The following is an 11,549-nucleotide window of genomic DNA, read 5'->3' on the forward strand; positions in this document are numbered from 1 at the left end:
AACTTATAGACATGATTTCTAAGGAGACGAATGTGAATACATACTGTAACGAAGACTGAATTTCAATTACTTTACACTGCATAGGAATGATATCTAATATTTTGGTAACTAAAACTTTTATTACCAAGTAATATTTACACTTATTTGCTATAGCTTGTTCTGGACATATGTCCCAGACTAAGCTACTTATTCCTTTCCTCTAATCTCTCTGTATCTCTATCTATACATTTCACTAAATAGTAGGATAAGAATTCAATTCAATCAGTTTATTTTTCAAATATTTCTTTACAGTGTATATCTTGTGCTAAACTTCTAGTAATATTTTCAGCAGTCCTCTGTATTTTTTGAAAGATTCTAGCATTCCTTTCTGCCAAATATAGTATATGCTACCAACCAGCATCATCCTATAGATTTCAGCAATTGCACTCCTACCACGACAGTGTTGTTCAGCCCATTGCAGCTCATGTTCCCAATCCATAACCGGTTTAACAATCTTCAGCCATCGTAATATAGAAGCCCATATTATCTTTGAGAATGGGCATACAAAGAATAAGTGATTCATGGTCTTTGCTTCTGGTTTGCATAATGCTACACATCCCCACCTTTTCAATCTGTCTCTTGTTTGGAGTCTTCTGTGAGCAGCCAAATATCCCATGAATATCCATTTTGGTAATCCAACATTGTTCCAGATGATCCTTCTCCATGAAACTTTACTGAATTCTCCTCTATTCTTCAAGTACACATCTTTAATACTGAAAGTCTTCATTCTAAGCACATCATCCTCTGTGTAACTAGCTTCTACAAAATACTTCTTGGCTTTAAAGATTTTTTGAATCACCCAAGATGCCTTCTTTGGTTCAGTCCCCCAGCCAAGATTGTACTTTTTATAGTATACATGAACCCATTGCATCGATAATTTATCCTTCTTTTTGCACAAGTTCCATAGTAGCTTGCACATTGCAGCTTTGTTCCATGTGCCTATATCCAGCAAAGTCAAACCTCCTGCTACCCTTGGACAACACAATCTATCCCAAGCTATAAGTGCCTTCCTTGTACTCTCAATATTTCCTGTCTATAAGAACTTTCTACAGATACTTTCAACCAACAGAATGAGCTTCTTAGGCAATAGGAAGACTTGAGACCAATACACTTGACATGGTACCTAATTATAAAGCTAATTTTAACCCTATAGGCATGATCTCTATTAAAGCCATTTAGATCCTATAGTCATGGTCTCTAATATTAGGGAAGTAAAGCAAACATAACAAATATATTATATATATATATATATATATATATATATATATATATATATATATATATATATATATATATATATATATATATATATATATATATATATATATATATATATATATATATATATATATATATATATATATATATATATATATATATATATATATATATATATATATATATATATATATATATATATTACAGACCAATGAATTGAAAATAGAAAATTACAAAATATAACTACTCACCCTTTTCACTAATCACCCCAATGTTGTTTACAATAATTATTACAGACCAATGAATTGAAAATAGAAAATTACAAAATTAATCTATAGGGAGCCTGCAGTAGGCCCAAATGATTTCCAAGCTTCCAATAGCCTCAAATGCCAAAGTTATATAGCCAATATCATGTCTAGATGTGTCAGAGTTCCCTAAGGACCTCAAGGATCCCGGGCAGTGCTCATACCTAGTCCTTTTCTCAAGCAATAACTAGTTTAGGTGCAGTGTGGAGAGGCCGGCTCTGACATGCCAGAGTTCAGAGAGATCTCAAGGATCTCAAGGTACTACACATGTCAGATGGGCAAAACCTAGTATTCTAAGAGTAAAGTAAGAGTGCTTGACATAGTTTTATTTTTGAAAATAGTAAAGAGATGACTTTAGAAGTAGAAAAAGTTTTTCAGAAATAGGAAATAATTTGGTGGAAAAAGGTAGTTTGAGAAGAGTACCAAAACAGCAGACAATCAATTGGTTATAAGAGACATCCAGATTCGGAAAAGAACACTTAACAAACAGATCTCACATGGGGATAAAGGGATTGGGGCACATAAGAGTCACATTGGGGTTACATGGATAGGGTATAGAAGAAACATATAGTCAACAAACTGCATGCAATACTTAGGATCTTAAAGACTCAACAGGCTAATCATGGATAGTAAGTATTTAAGACATAGATAATAGTTGGCATATCTTGAACATGATTAAACATACAATTGGGACATGCTAGGTGAAGAAGTATGAAGGAAAGAGTGCAGAATATAAAGCATGCATTGAACAAGATAGAGTTTAGACATGTTGAGCAAAGAAGTAAACAGGAATACAAGTTGAATTCATAATTGATGAACTAGTGCAGGAATGAAACACATAAGGTTTGGATTTCAAAACTTAAATAGAGACATACTAGTTGAAGAAAAGGATGCAGAATGTAAAGCAAATAAAGTTCCAATATCTAGCCTTGGCTTTCAGCTGGCTAGATCAGTGAGTATCACAAGTAGAAGAAGAGAAAGAGAACTTTAGAATGTAAGGAGTAGTGATTTTTTGAACTATGTCTGTTGTCCCGAACTTAAAATAAGAGGGGGTTTATATAGTAATCAAAAGCTTAACAAATAAGGTAAGAGATCAATTAAGTAGCAAATCGGGGAAGTTTGGGGAATCAATCAGCAAGTCCTCCCCTTAATCAAAGGATAATCAAATCAACGGTAAAAACATGCTAGGTATTTAAGGAAAAGAATCAAGGTTTGGGTATAGAGTAGGTAATTAGGGGTAAATAAACATAAGTTTCAATTAAGGAAACAATCAGTAGGAATTAGCACAATACAAACAAGGCAAGGGAAAATTAATTAAGGCAAGTAATTCAATCAAATCGAGTAGAGAGGTAAGAATCGGAAGTTTAAGGGAAAGTGTTCAAATCAAACCAAAAAATAAGGAATTCAGGATAATCAAAGAGAAAGTCATGAAAGAGTAAGCAAGTTTAGCATATAAAATAAGGCAAGACATGAATAGTCAGGAATCGACACATAACTTTAACAAAACAAAAAGTTAAACGACACTGATGCAATAAGAAAGATACAAGTCTTGACATGAATAGTCAAGCATATAGAATCAGTGAAAGGGTTCAACTAAGAAATTCAGTAGAAGCATATTAGAACCACAAAATCACGAGAAATCACAAGAACCCAAAGCAAAAACACAATCGGGTGAACCAGTACTCAGAAACCAAACGAAAAACCCCAAAAAATTAGGGCTTTCAGTACAAGCGAGTTAAGGTTTTAGCAAACTTACAAAATCAGTCAAAAGATATGAGAAATAGAAGATTAAACACAAAAAGTCATCAAATATTTTGTAAAAGAAATTCCGAAAGCCCTAGTTTAGAAAAAGATGAAAATCATACGATTCTTGTAAAGAACCTCAAGGTTGTTGTAAAACTCACATGAAACAAACCCAAATCATCTTAGATCTGTACAAATCTAAGAGTTTTAGAAAAGAAATTAGGGTTTCGAAGAGAACAACACAGAGGTGAAGAAACATGCTAAGAAACCCATAGATCGTAGTCAATATAGAACGATCTTACTCGGAATCACACTAGAACAACCTAAAACGAGCGAGAAAGGAACCATAGATGCAAGCCAACTAGCCCTGGTCCCTTGAGGACCCTGGAGATGGCAAGACTAATGTAAGGGAGACCATTGGAGGCCTGGGGGATGGTGAGAGATCATCGTAGACAGCCATGGACGAGGGTTAGTAAGGTTTTATTAGGGTTAGTTTGAGAGCGTTTGAGAGTAGAGAGGGGATTTCAGGGCGGCGAGTAGTGAATTCTTAGGCATCATAGGCGATCTCAGGTGACTAGACGAATGATATTACAATTTGGTATTGCTTGAGAGTAAACATTTTATGAGGCACACTATGTTTTAATTTATGGATACTTATTGGTATTGTGGTACTCGTCTAATTGATCGACTACTGATAGTCAGATTTTCTGATGTAGCACGGAAGAATTATAGAAGTATTCCTCGTGTGATGATCATGTATTAGAGAAGTGTTAGACGGTTGTGGAGTCAATATCAGATATGGTGATTCATGGGTTCTATGGAGTCGATTGTTTAGTGGTTGTGGACTCTAAAAATATATCCAAGGTTAGTCATAGAGTAGTACATGTTGTGATTTAGTCATTGTGGACTTTTGGAGAGTTATTTATCTATTTTGGGTGACTGGAGTTGATTTGGGATTCATTGGTAGGCCCGATATGAATGTGTGTTCTGCACCGAATCGGATTGGTTGGCTCTAAACTGCTATTATGAAGGATGTGCCATTTAGTTTTTGTTGAGCTTATTCGTGTTCTGAAATGATTTGTGAGTTACCCTTCTATGTTACGAGGAGTTGTGATTCGCTGGTTATATCCACACATGGTGCGGTTCTATTTGGGCTTTATAGCGGAAATTTGAGCAAGATGAGTATTTGAGTACTGCTTGATTGATTGGATGTTGGATATGTTCTTTTCGGATGGTGGGATTGTGGTATTTGCTCTCCGTGGTTATGGTAATGCACTTTGGGTACTTGATGACGAATTTTGAATGGTTATTTATTTTGAGCAGGGTGGCTTGAGGTATATAATATGGACCAGCATTTGGATAGGGTCACGCATTGTAGCGGAGTTATATAGAGGTATGATCCTTTGGATTAGATTTGTACATTTTAAATCTGCAGCGTGTGAGGGGTTCTTAGCAGTGCATTGAGGTGATACTCGTTGAGCTTGCGGAACGGTTCTCTTGTTTGATGTCATATTCCATGTTTGAGTACATTTGGAATATTGCTTATTGGTGCACGGATTGCACAGATTGTAGCTTTAGATTGTATCGATATGTCATGTCACTAGGATGGTCGCATTGGATGGGATGAGGTCATTGGGCCTAGAATGGATACTATCGGAATTGATTACAGCATGGTTGGAAGGATATTGTTGTTGATCGCCCTAGAAATTTGCTATAGTTCCTATCGAAGGAGAGGGAGTTCCACAACATGTTGATCTGACAAATGGTTATGAGTTTCTGTGTGTTTCTATTATTGTTGGCAATTTATGAAGGTGTTAGAACGAGGCTTTGTTTGATAAGAGGTTTATTACCGGCATTGGGTTGCTTTGAGCAACTACTGTGATTAGAAATTATCGCTATGAGTGTTTGAGTTATATGGTGTATCGCGTGATTTTATCTTGCGTTATGGCTATGGATGGATACAGCTTGTTCAGACTTATATAGTATGTAGATGCGAGATTCTAATCTTATAGAAAATTTCGGATGTGGAAATTGGATTCTAAGGCTTATGGGCTAGGTTGGATTAAGAAATTTTAGTTATGTTGTGTTGTCAGACCTATATGGGATAGGATGACGTAGGATCACACCCGGGTATGTGCATGGTAAGGTTACACGGCGATTTGATGGCTTTTGGAACAACTCTGGACACGTTCGAGGACGAAGTATGTTTAAGTGGGGGAGGATATAACGACCCGACCAGTCGTTTTGAGCATTTGCACTTAGCTCAGTTGTTGATTTTGGTTTTCAGGTTATTCGAAATTGAATTGGAAGAATGATTCTCAGCTAGGGGCTTTAAATTTGAAAGGTTTGACCAAGTTTTGACTTTTTAGTTTTTGACCTCGGATCAGATTTCTGATCGTTCCGTTAGCTCTATTGGGTGATTTTGAACTTAGGAGCATGCCCGGATTTTGGTTTGGAGTCCATAGTAGAATTTGTCTTAAAATGGCAAAAGTTGAAATTTTAAAAAGTTTAACCGGGAGTGGACTTTTTGATATCGGGGTCGGATTCTAATTCCGGAAGTTGGAGCAGGTCCTTAATGTTAAATGTTTTTGTATACAAAATTTGAGGTCAATCAGACGTGATTTGATAGGTTTCGGCATCGATTGTGGAAGTTGAAGTTTCAAAGTTCAATGATTTCAAATTGAGGTGTGATTCATTGTTTCGATATTGTTATGTGTGTTTTGAGGTCTCAAGTAAGTCTGTGTTATGTTATGGGATTTGTTGGTATATTTGGACGGAGTCCCGAGTGGCTCGGGTGAGTTTCAGACGAGGTTCAGATCATTTTCATTCTATGTTACATTGCTAAAGATTTTCTAGTTCTAGTATCACCGCACCTACGGAGTGTTGAGCGCAGGTGTGGAGCCGCAAAAGCGGCAGTGCCATCGCAGAAGCGAGAGAGGGAGATGGGCTTGAGGATCACAGGTGCGGGTACTTGGATGTACCTACGCAACCGCAGATGCGGTTAGAGTGCGTAAAAGCGCGATCGAAGGAGCGGCTTAAGGATCGCAAGTGTGAGGTTTTGCTAAGTGAGGTTGTTTCGCAGAAGCGAGGAACTATCGCAAAAGCGATGGTCGCATATGCAAAAATTTGACCGAGATGTGGGACTCGGATTGAGGCGATTTTTGGAGCAAGTTTCATCACAAGGATTGGGTTAAGTGTTCTCTACTCAGTTTTGATTATGTTTCATGAATCTATCTTCATTTTTGGAAATTGGTTGATGAATTTTAAGGAGAAATTGGGGGTTTTGGCCAAAAGTTTCATAATAGGAATTTTTGAGTTTTGAACATCGATTTGGAGTCGGATTTGAATGAAACTTGTATGGTTGGACTGTAATTGAATGGGTAGTCGATTTTTGTGAGTTTTGTCGGGTTCTGAGGTGCGGGATCGGGCTGGGCTTTTGGGCCGATTTCTAGTTTTGATTCAAGACTTGATCTTTTATGAGCGGGATTGGTTCTTTTAGCATTGTTTGATGTATTTGAATTGTTGTTGGTTAGTTTCGAGCCGTTCAGAGGTCGGAACACGTGGAATGGAATCTTTGGAGCATCGCTTGGCTTGCTCGGCATTAGTATTGGCTCGTTTGAGGTAAGTAACTCTTCTAAACTTAGTGTTGAGGGTATAAAACCCCGAATCACGTGCTATGTGATTGGTGTTGAGGTGACACACATGTTAGGTGACGGGTGTGTGGGCGTGCACCTTGTGAATTTGTGACTTCGTTGTTTATTTTGTTGATATCTGTGTTTTCACCATGTGATTAAGTAATTGAGTTGTACATCATGCGAGATATCCTGTTTAGGCTTTATGCTGATGTTGTTGGGACCCATAGTGGTCATTTCTTGTTGTCATCTCATCGATTTCATTGATGTTTTGTACTTAGTCACATTCATGCATTCATATCATGTCTCAGTCTCAGTTGTTACTTATTGATACATCATATCATTATTCCAGGTCAGTTTTCATGACATTGTGAGCTCGTGGGTGAGACTGGAGAGATTGATGACAGAGTGAGGCCGAGAGCCTGATTATGAGTGACAGTTATGGGATCGGGTTGCATGACGCAATAGTTATATTGATGATTATGATAGCGTTTGGACTGAAGGAGCCCCTCCGGAGTCTGTACACACCCCTAGTGAGCGCGAATGATATTATTGAGGGATGGATTTCCCTGAACATGGATTTGTTTGAAGTACTTGATACTTGGAGATGGATTTCTCCACAGGGTTGGATTGCCCTTTTTTCTCGGTACTGGGTGACTTATAGTCAGTATTGTATATGTTCCGAAATGGATTTTCGTAGGTCGTATGGGCGATATACAGTACCAAGTGGTTGAGCATGAAGAGTGAAAAGTGTGAGTCAGTGAGATTGAGAACTCTGAGAGTATGAGTACATGATTCAACTCTGAGATACGTGGCATTGGCATGCACACATGACATACAGGCATAGAGATGCATTTTTTCTCATGTTGTACTATATCACGTCATTCATGATTCTTCATACATATTGATATGTGGGCATAGAGAGGTATTTCACACTTGCTATCCGGAAAGAAAATGAAAAATCTTATTTACTATGAAAAGGATTTTTAGATAAATTACAGTTTTCAAACTATCTCATATTTTACGACGATTTTGGCATAGGATTTGAGCTTTCACTAATATTCTTGAAAAGCGGAAGTATTTTCGAAAAACTATGAAAAAGCTGCGCATTTATATCCCTGAGTTACTTTCTTATATGCTCTACGTTGTTATGAATCGCTATTGGTTATTGGTATTGGACCCGACCTATGTTCCAGCTTGTCACTGCTTTCAACCTAAGGTTAGGTTTGTTACTTACTCAGTACATGGGGTCGGTTGTATTGATACTACACTTCTGCACATTGCGTGCAGATATTGGCTGTTATTGTTGATGTGCTCGATGGTTGCCGGATTGAAGATGCACCTGCGTTTCTATTGTAGATGCCTCTTGTTCATGGTAGCCATAGAACTTATAAAACTCTGTTTATGTAATTTTCAAACAGAAGATGTATTTACTCCATATCAGCTTTATAAACTCTATTCTTAGAAGCTCATGATTTTTACAACCAGTCCTTGGGAAATATATAAAATTCAGTTAACTTCTCTATTTAATTGTTTGATTGACTTTATTGGAATTGGATAGTTATTAGTTGGCTTACCTAGCGGGTTGGGTTAGGCGCCATAACGACTAGTAGATTTTGGGTCGTGACAGTACTGCTGTAGTGTACTCTAGCTACGTTTTCTGCACATTTTGTGCAGATTCAGGTATTTCAGGGTTGGTTGATCAATAGCTTGTTGTTCGGGTTTTGCTGTGGAGACTCAAGGTAAACCTATCGCCACGTTCGCAGGTCACGGAGTCACCTTCTGATATTGTGCCTATATTGTTTGTTTCTATTTCGAAATAATTGTATTTAGGAATTTTTCTAATAAACTTAGTAGAGCTTATGGCTTGTATTACCGATTTTGGGATATTATTTCATATTGGAAATGTTGGTTTTATTTAGAAATATGTTGTTTCTGCTTAATTGTTCTGTTGGTTAATTTCTATCAATTAATTCAAGAAGTTAGGCTTACCTAGTCGTAAAGACTAGGTACCGTCACGACATCCTATGAAGGGAAATGGGAGTCGAGACAAAGTCTTACTAATTGCGTTTTGCTTTAATTCTATTATGTTCTCCACTATACAATTGATTAGGGCTCATTATCTTCCCCAAGATTGACTTGGACATAGATTAGCTAAAAGCACGAAGTTAAAGAAATTGCCATCTCTCAACTAAGATGTACATCTTGAAAATTGGAATAACATCTCAAATTTAAAATGAAAATGTTGCAAAGTAGTAATAGTCCACAAAGTTGGTGTATTCCGTTTCATCTTTTTCTACGATAGTCGAATTGAATATATATAGTATAAAATGACCTAAAAATACACTGTTGGACCCGTGAATTTAAAATCTAATTTTTCTCTTTCTACTATATTAGAAGTGCGAGTGCATCAGCTAACACATGCACGTCTTCATCGACATGTCAGCTTAAGCTTTTATATTTTTGCCCCTGTTTTTTAATATTTTTACGTTCATTGTCATCAGAGAAATTTGTAAATAATGGAAATTTCTAGGGCATTTTTAAAGCCTATTTTAGATCTTCCGCTGATATTAACAGCATTACACCTGGACATTTACCTCTATGGCCACCGCTTAATATTGAGGTTTCTTTTTTCTCTGCTTTTTTTCAGATTTCTTTGTATCTTAAAGAGATTAATCTGCTCTGCTCTCCCTGTGTACTTCCTCTTTGTTTCCACGGCTGAGTTGGTTAGTTTGTAGTTCTTTGTCTTTATTTTATATTTTGTTGTACCGGTTATTTATTCGGAAATGGGTTTAAAATTGATGTGATTTATGGGTGTTGCTCTGTATTCTTCTTTTTATATGCTTTACCTAATTTATCACTTGGCAAATCTATATGTTGTACCTAATTTTGAGCTGTTAAATTGGAGTTTAAACCTAATTTCTTTAGCTTTTTCCCATTGCTAAGCCTGAAATTCAACTAATCTTTCCCTACTGTGCTTCTTCTCCAATCATTATTTTTCTACTAACAAAATCTTCATCTTTTCCATTTTCTAAACACCTAGCGCTGCTTCATTCTCCAACTGTGGTTGCTTCTTCTGAATCTTTTTTATTTTATTAGTCAACAGCTCCTTTATTTATTCATCGGTATGAACTCTTATTTTGGGGATATTCCCTTTTTTCATTGTGTGTCTTTCCTTTCTGCTTTATCTATTTTTAAAAGTTTTTGATTTATATTGTCCTTTAACTTATCTAAGGTTTCTCAAAAACTCTATTTGTTTGCGTTTAATTATCATTGTGTTCAATATTTTTTCCCTCCGAAAACGGTAAGATAAGGATTTTAGTTTTCTCATTGGACAGGCCAAGTCTTTCATATTCAAGGTTTTCCTTAATTTTCTTGGATTCTTCAAGAAGTTTAGGTTTGTGGTATTTAAGTAGTTTTTATTTTATTCTGCACAAGCCTGTTCTCCTTTGAATCTTTGGTCTCAACAGAAGAAATATCAGTCATAATCAAGCAACTGTTGCCAAGGGAATCCTGACCTGATAGATGAACATTAATTAGGTATAGACTAATTGGAAGTATTTGTGATTTTTGTATAACTATTAATTAGGTTGTATTCTTCTATGCGCTCTCACGCATACCTCTATTAGTATGGGGCAAAGGAGCAACTATGTGCATGTAAAGTAATATTTTAGAAATTATTTTACTCGAGGATATTACTTTCCCAAGTCAGTTTCTTGATTTGGTTGAACATAGAGTAAATAGTATGCCAACTTCATTGATAATCACAAATTAGTAAACAATGCAGATGATATTCAAATGTTATAGGAGTAAGCGATACAGAACTGGAGCAGAGCGGAAATAACTTTCAAAATCTTTACAAGTACAAGTAGAAATAGTTTCCCTGCTGAAATGAATCCCCCATCAGAGTGGAAGCTTTCTTTGTACTCATGCTTGCAATGTGCTTCATGGAGTAACAGTCTTTATCCAACTGGTTTGTAATTAATATTGAATTTCTCTCATGATTTTATATTTACTTCTTTTTGTTTTCTTTATTTGTTGCCTCATATTTATAATGTGGGATGGTTTGTTCTTGCAATTTTACGAGTATCAATATGCAGGTTATATTGATAAAATGGAACAAAGACTTAGTATCAGTGAAATTACACCACTAACTACAGAATGGACTTGCAAATTCCAGACTGTAGATAAATTTCAACCGCGAGACAGCAGAGATCAACGAGTTTGTTTTCAGATAATAATTGTCCAGGATGAAAACGTAAGTCAAGTTATAACTATAATTATAACATAACATCTTCTCACTTGTACTCTTTTAATAATTACTGCATTATTGTTCTTAATAATATTGTAGGAGGAATAAATTTGTGTAATACTCTATGGTGACGACATTAGACGATGTGATAACTTGTTCGAACTTTTTGAGACGTATCTGATTTCAACTGCGAATGTTAGAATTCTGCAATTATGAAAGAAGAGCCAATACTTGTGAGTGATGCGAAAGAAACTAAGAAACGAAAAAGGGAATAAAGTGCTCTACCAAAGCCACACTCAAGGTTAGAAATTCAAATACGATATTTTACCATCTACTAATTTTCTTAAAATAAATATTTTA

The 11,549-nt window shown here is 36.1% G+C and overlaps 1 protein-coding gene across 1 annotated transcript; it reads right to left on the reverse strand.

The window, feature by feature from the left end:
* Positions 1-304: 304 nt before the first annotated feature.
* LOC142162058 (uncharacterized) lies at positions 305-10,594 on the reverse strand. Its single transcript, XM_075218360.1, has 3 exons — positions 10,558-10,594; positions 10,373-10,455; positions 305-1,072 (listed from the first exon to the last, which is right to left on the reverse strand). Exons 1-3 carry the CDS (start codon positions 10,592-10,594, stop codon positions 305-307), a joined length of 888 nt encoding a protein of 295 aa, XP_075074461.1.
* Positions 10,595-11,549: the final 955 nt, after the last annotated feature.

The sequence above is a fragment of the Nicotiana tabacum genome, chromosome 7 (assembly GCF_000715075.1).
Source record: "Nicotiana tabacum cultivar K326 chromosome 7, ASM71507v2, whole genome shotgun sequence".
Classification (NCBI taxonomy): Eukaryota; Viridiplantae; Streptophyta; class Magnoliopsida; order Solanales; family Solanaceae; genus Nicotiana; species Nicotiana tabacum.

Bases quoted from the DNA above. Each gene is read 5' to 3' on its own strand.
- LOC142162058 (XM_075218360.1), bottom strand. From the start codon at position 10,594: ATGCACATAGTTGCTCCTTTGCCCCATACTAATAGAG. The intron at 10,456-10,557 runs GTATGCGTGAGA...TTCATCTATCAG, and splicing joins TTTGCCCCATACTAATAGAG to GTCAGGATTCCCTTGGCAAC. The intron at 1,073-10,372 runs GTGCAGAATAAA...AAGTTCTTATAG, and splicing joins ATTCAAAGGAGAACAGGCTT to ACAGGAAATATTGAGAGTAC.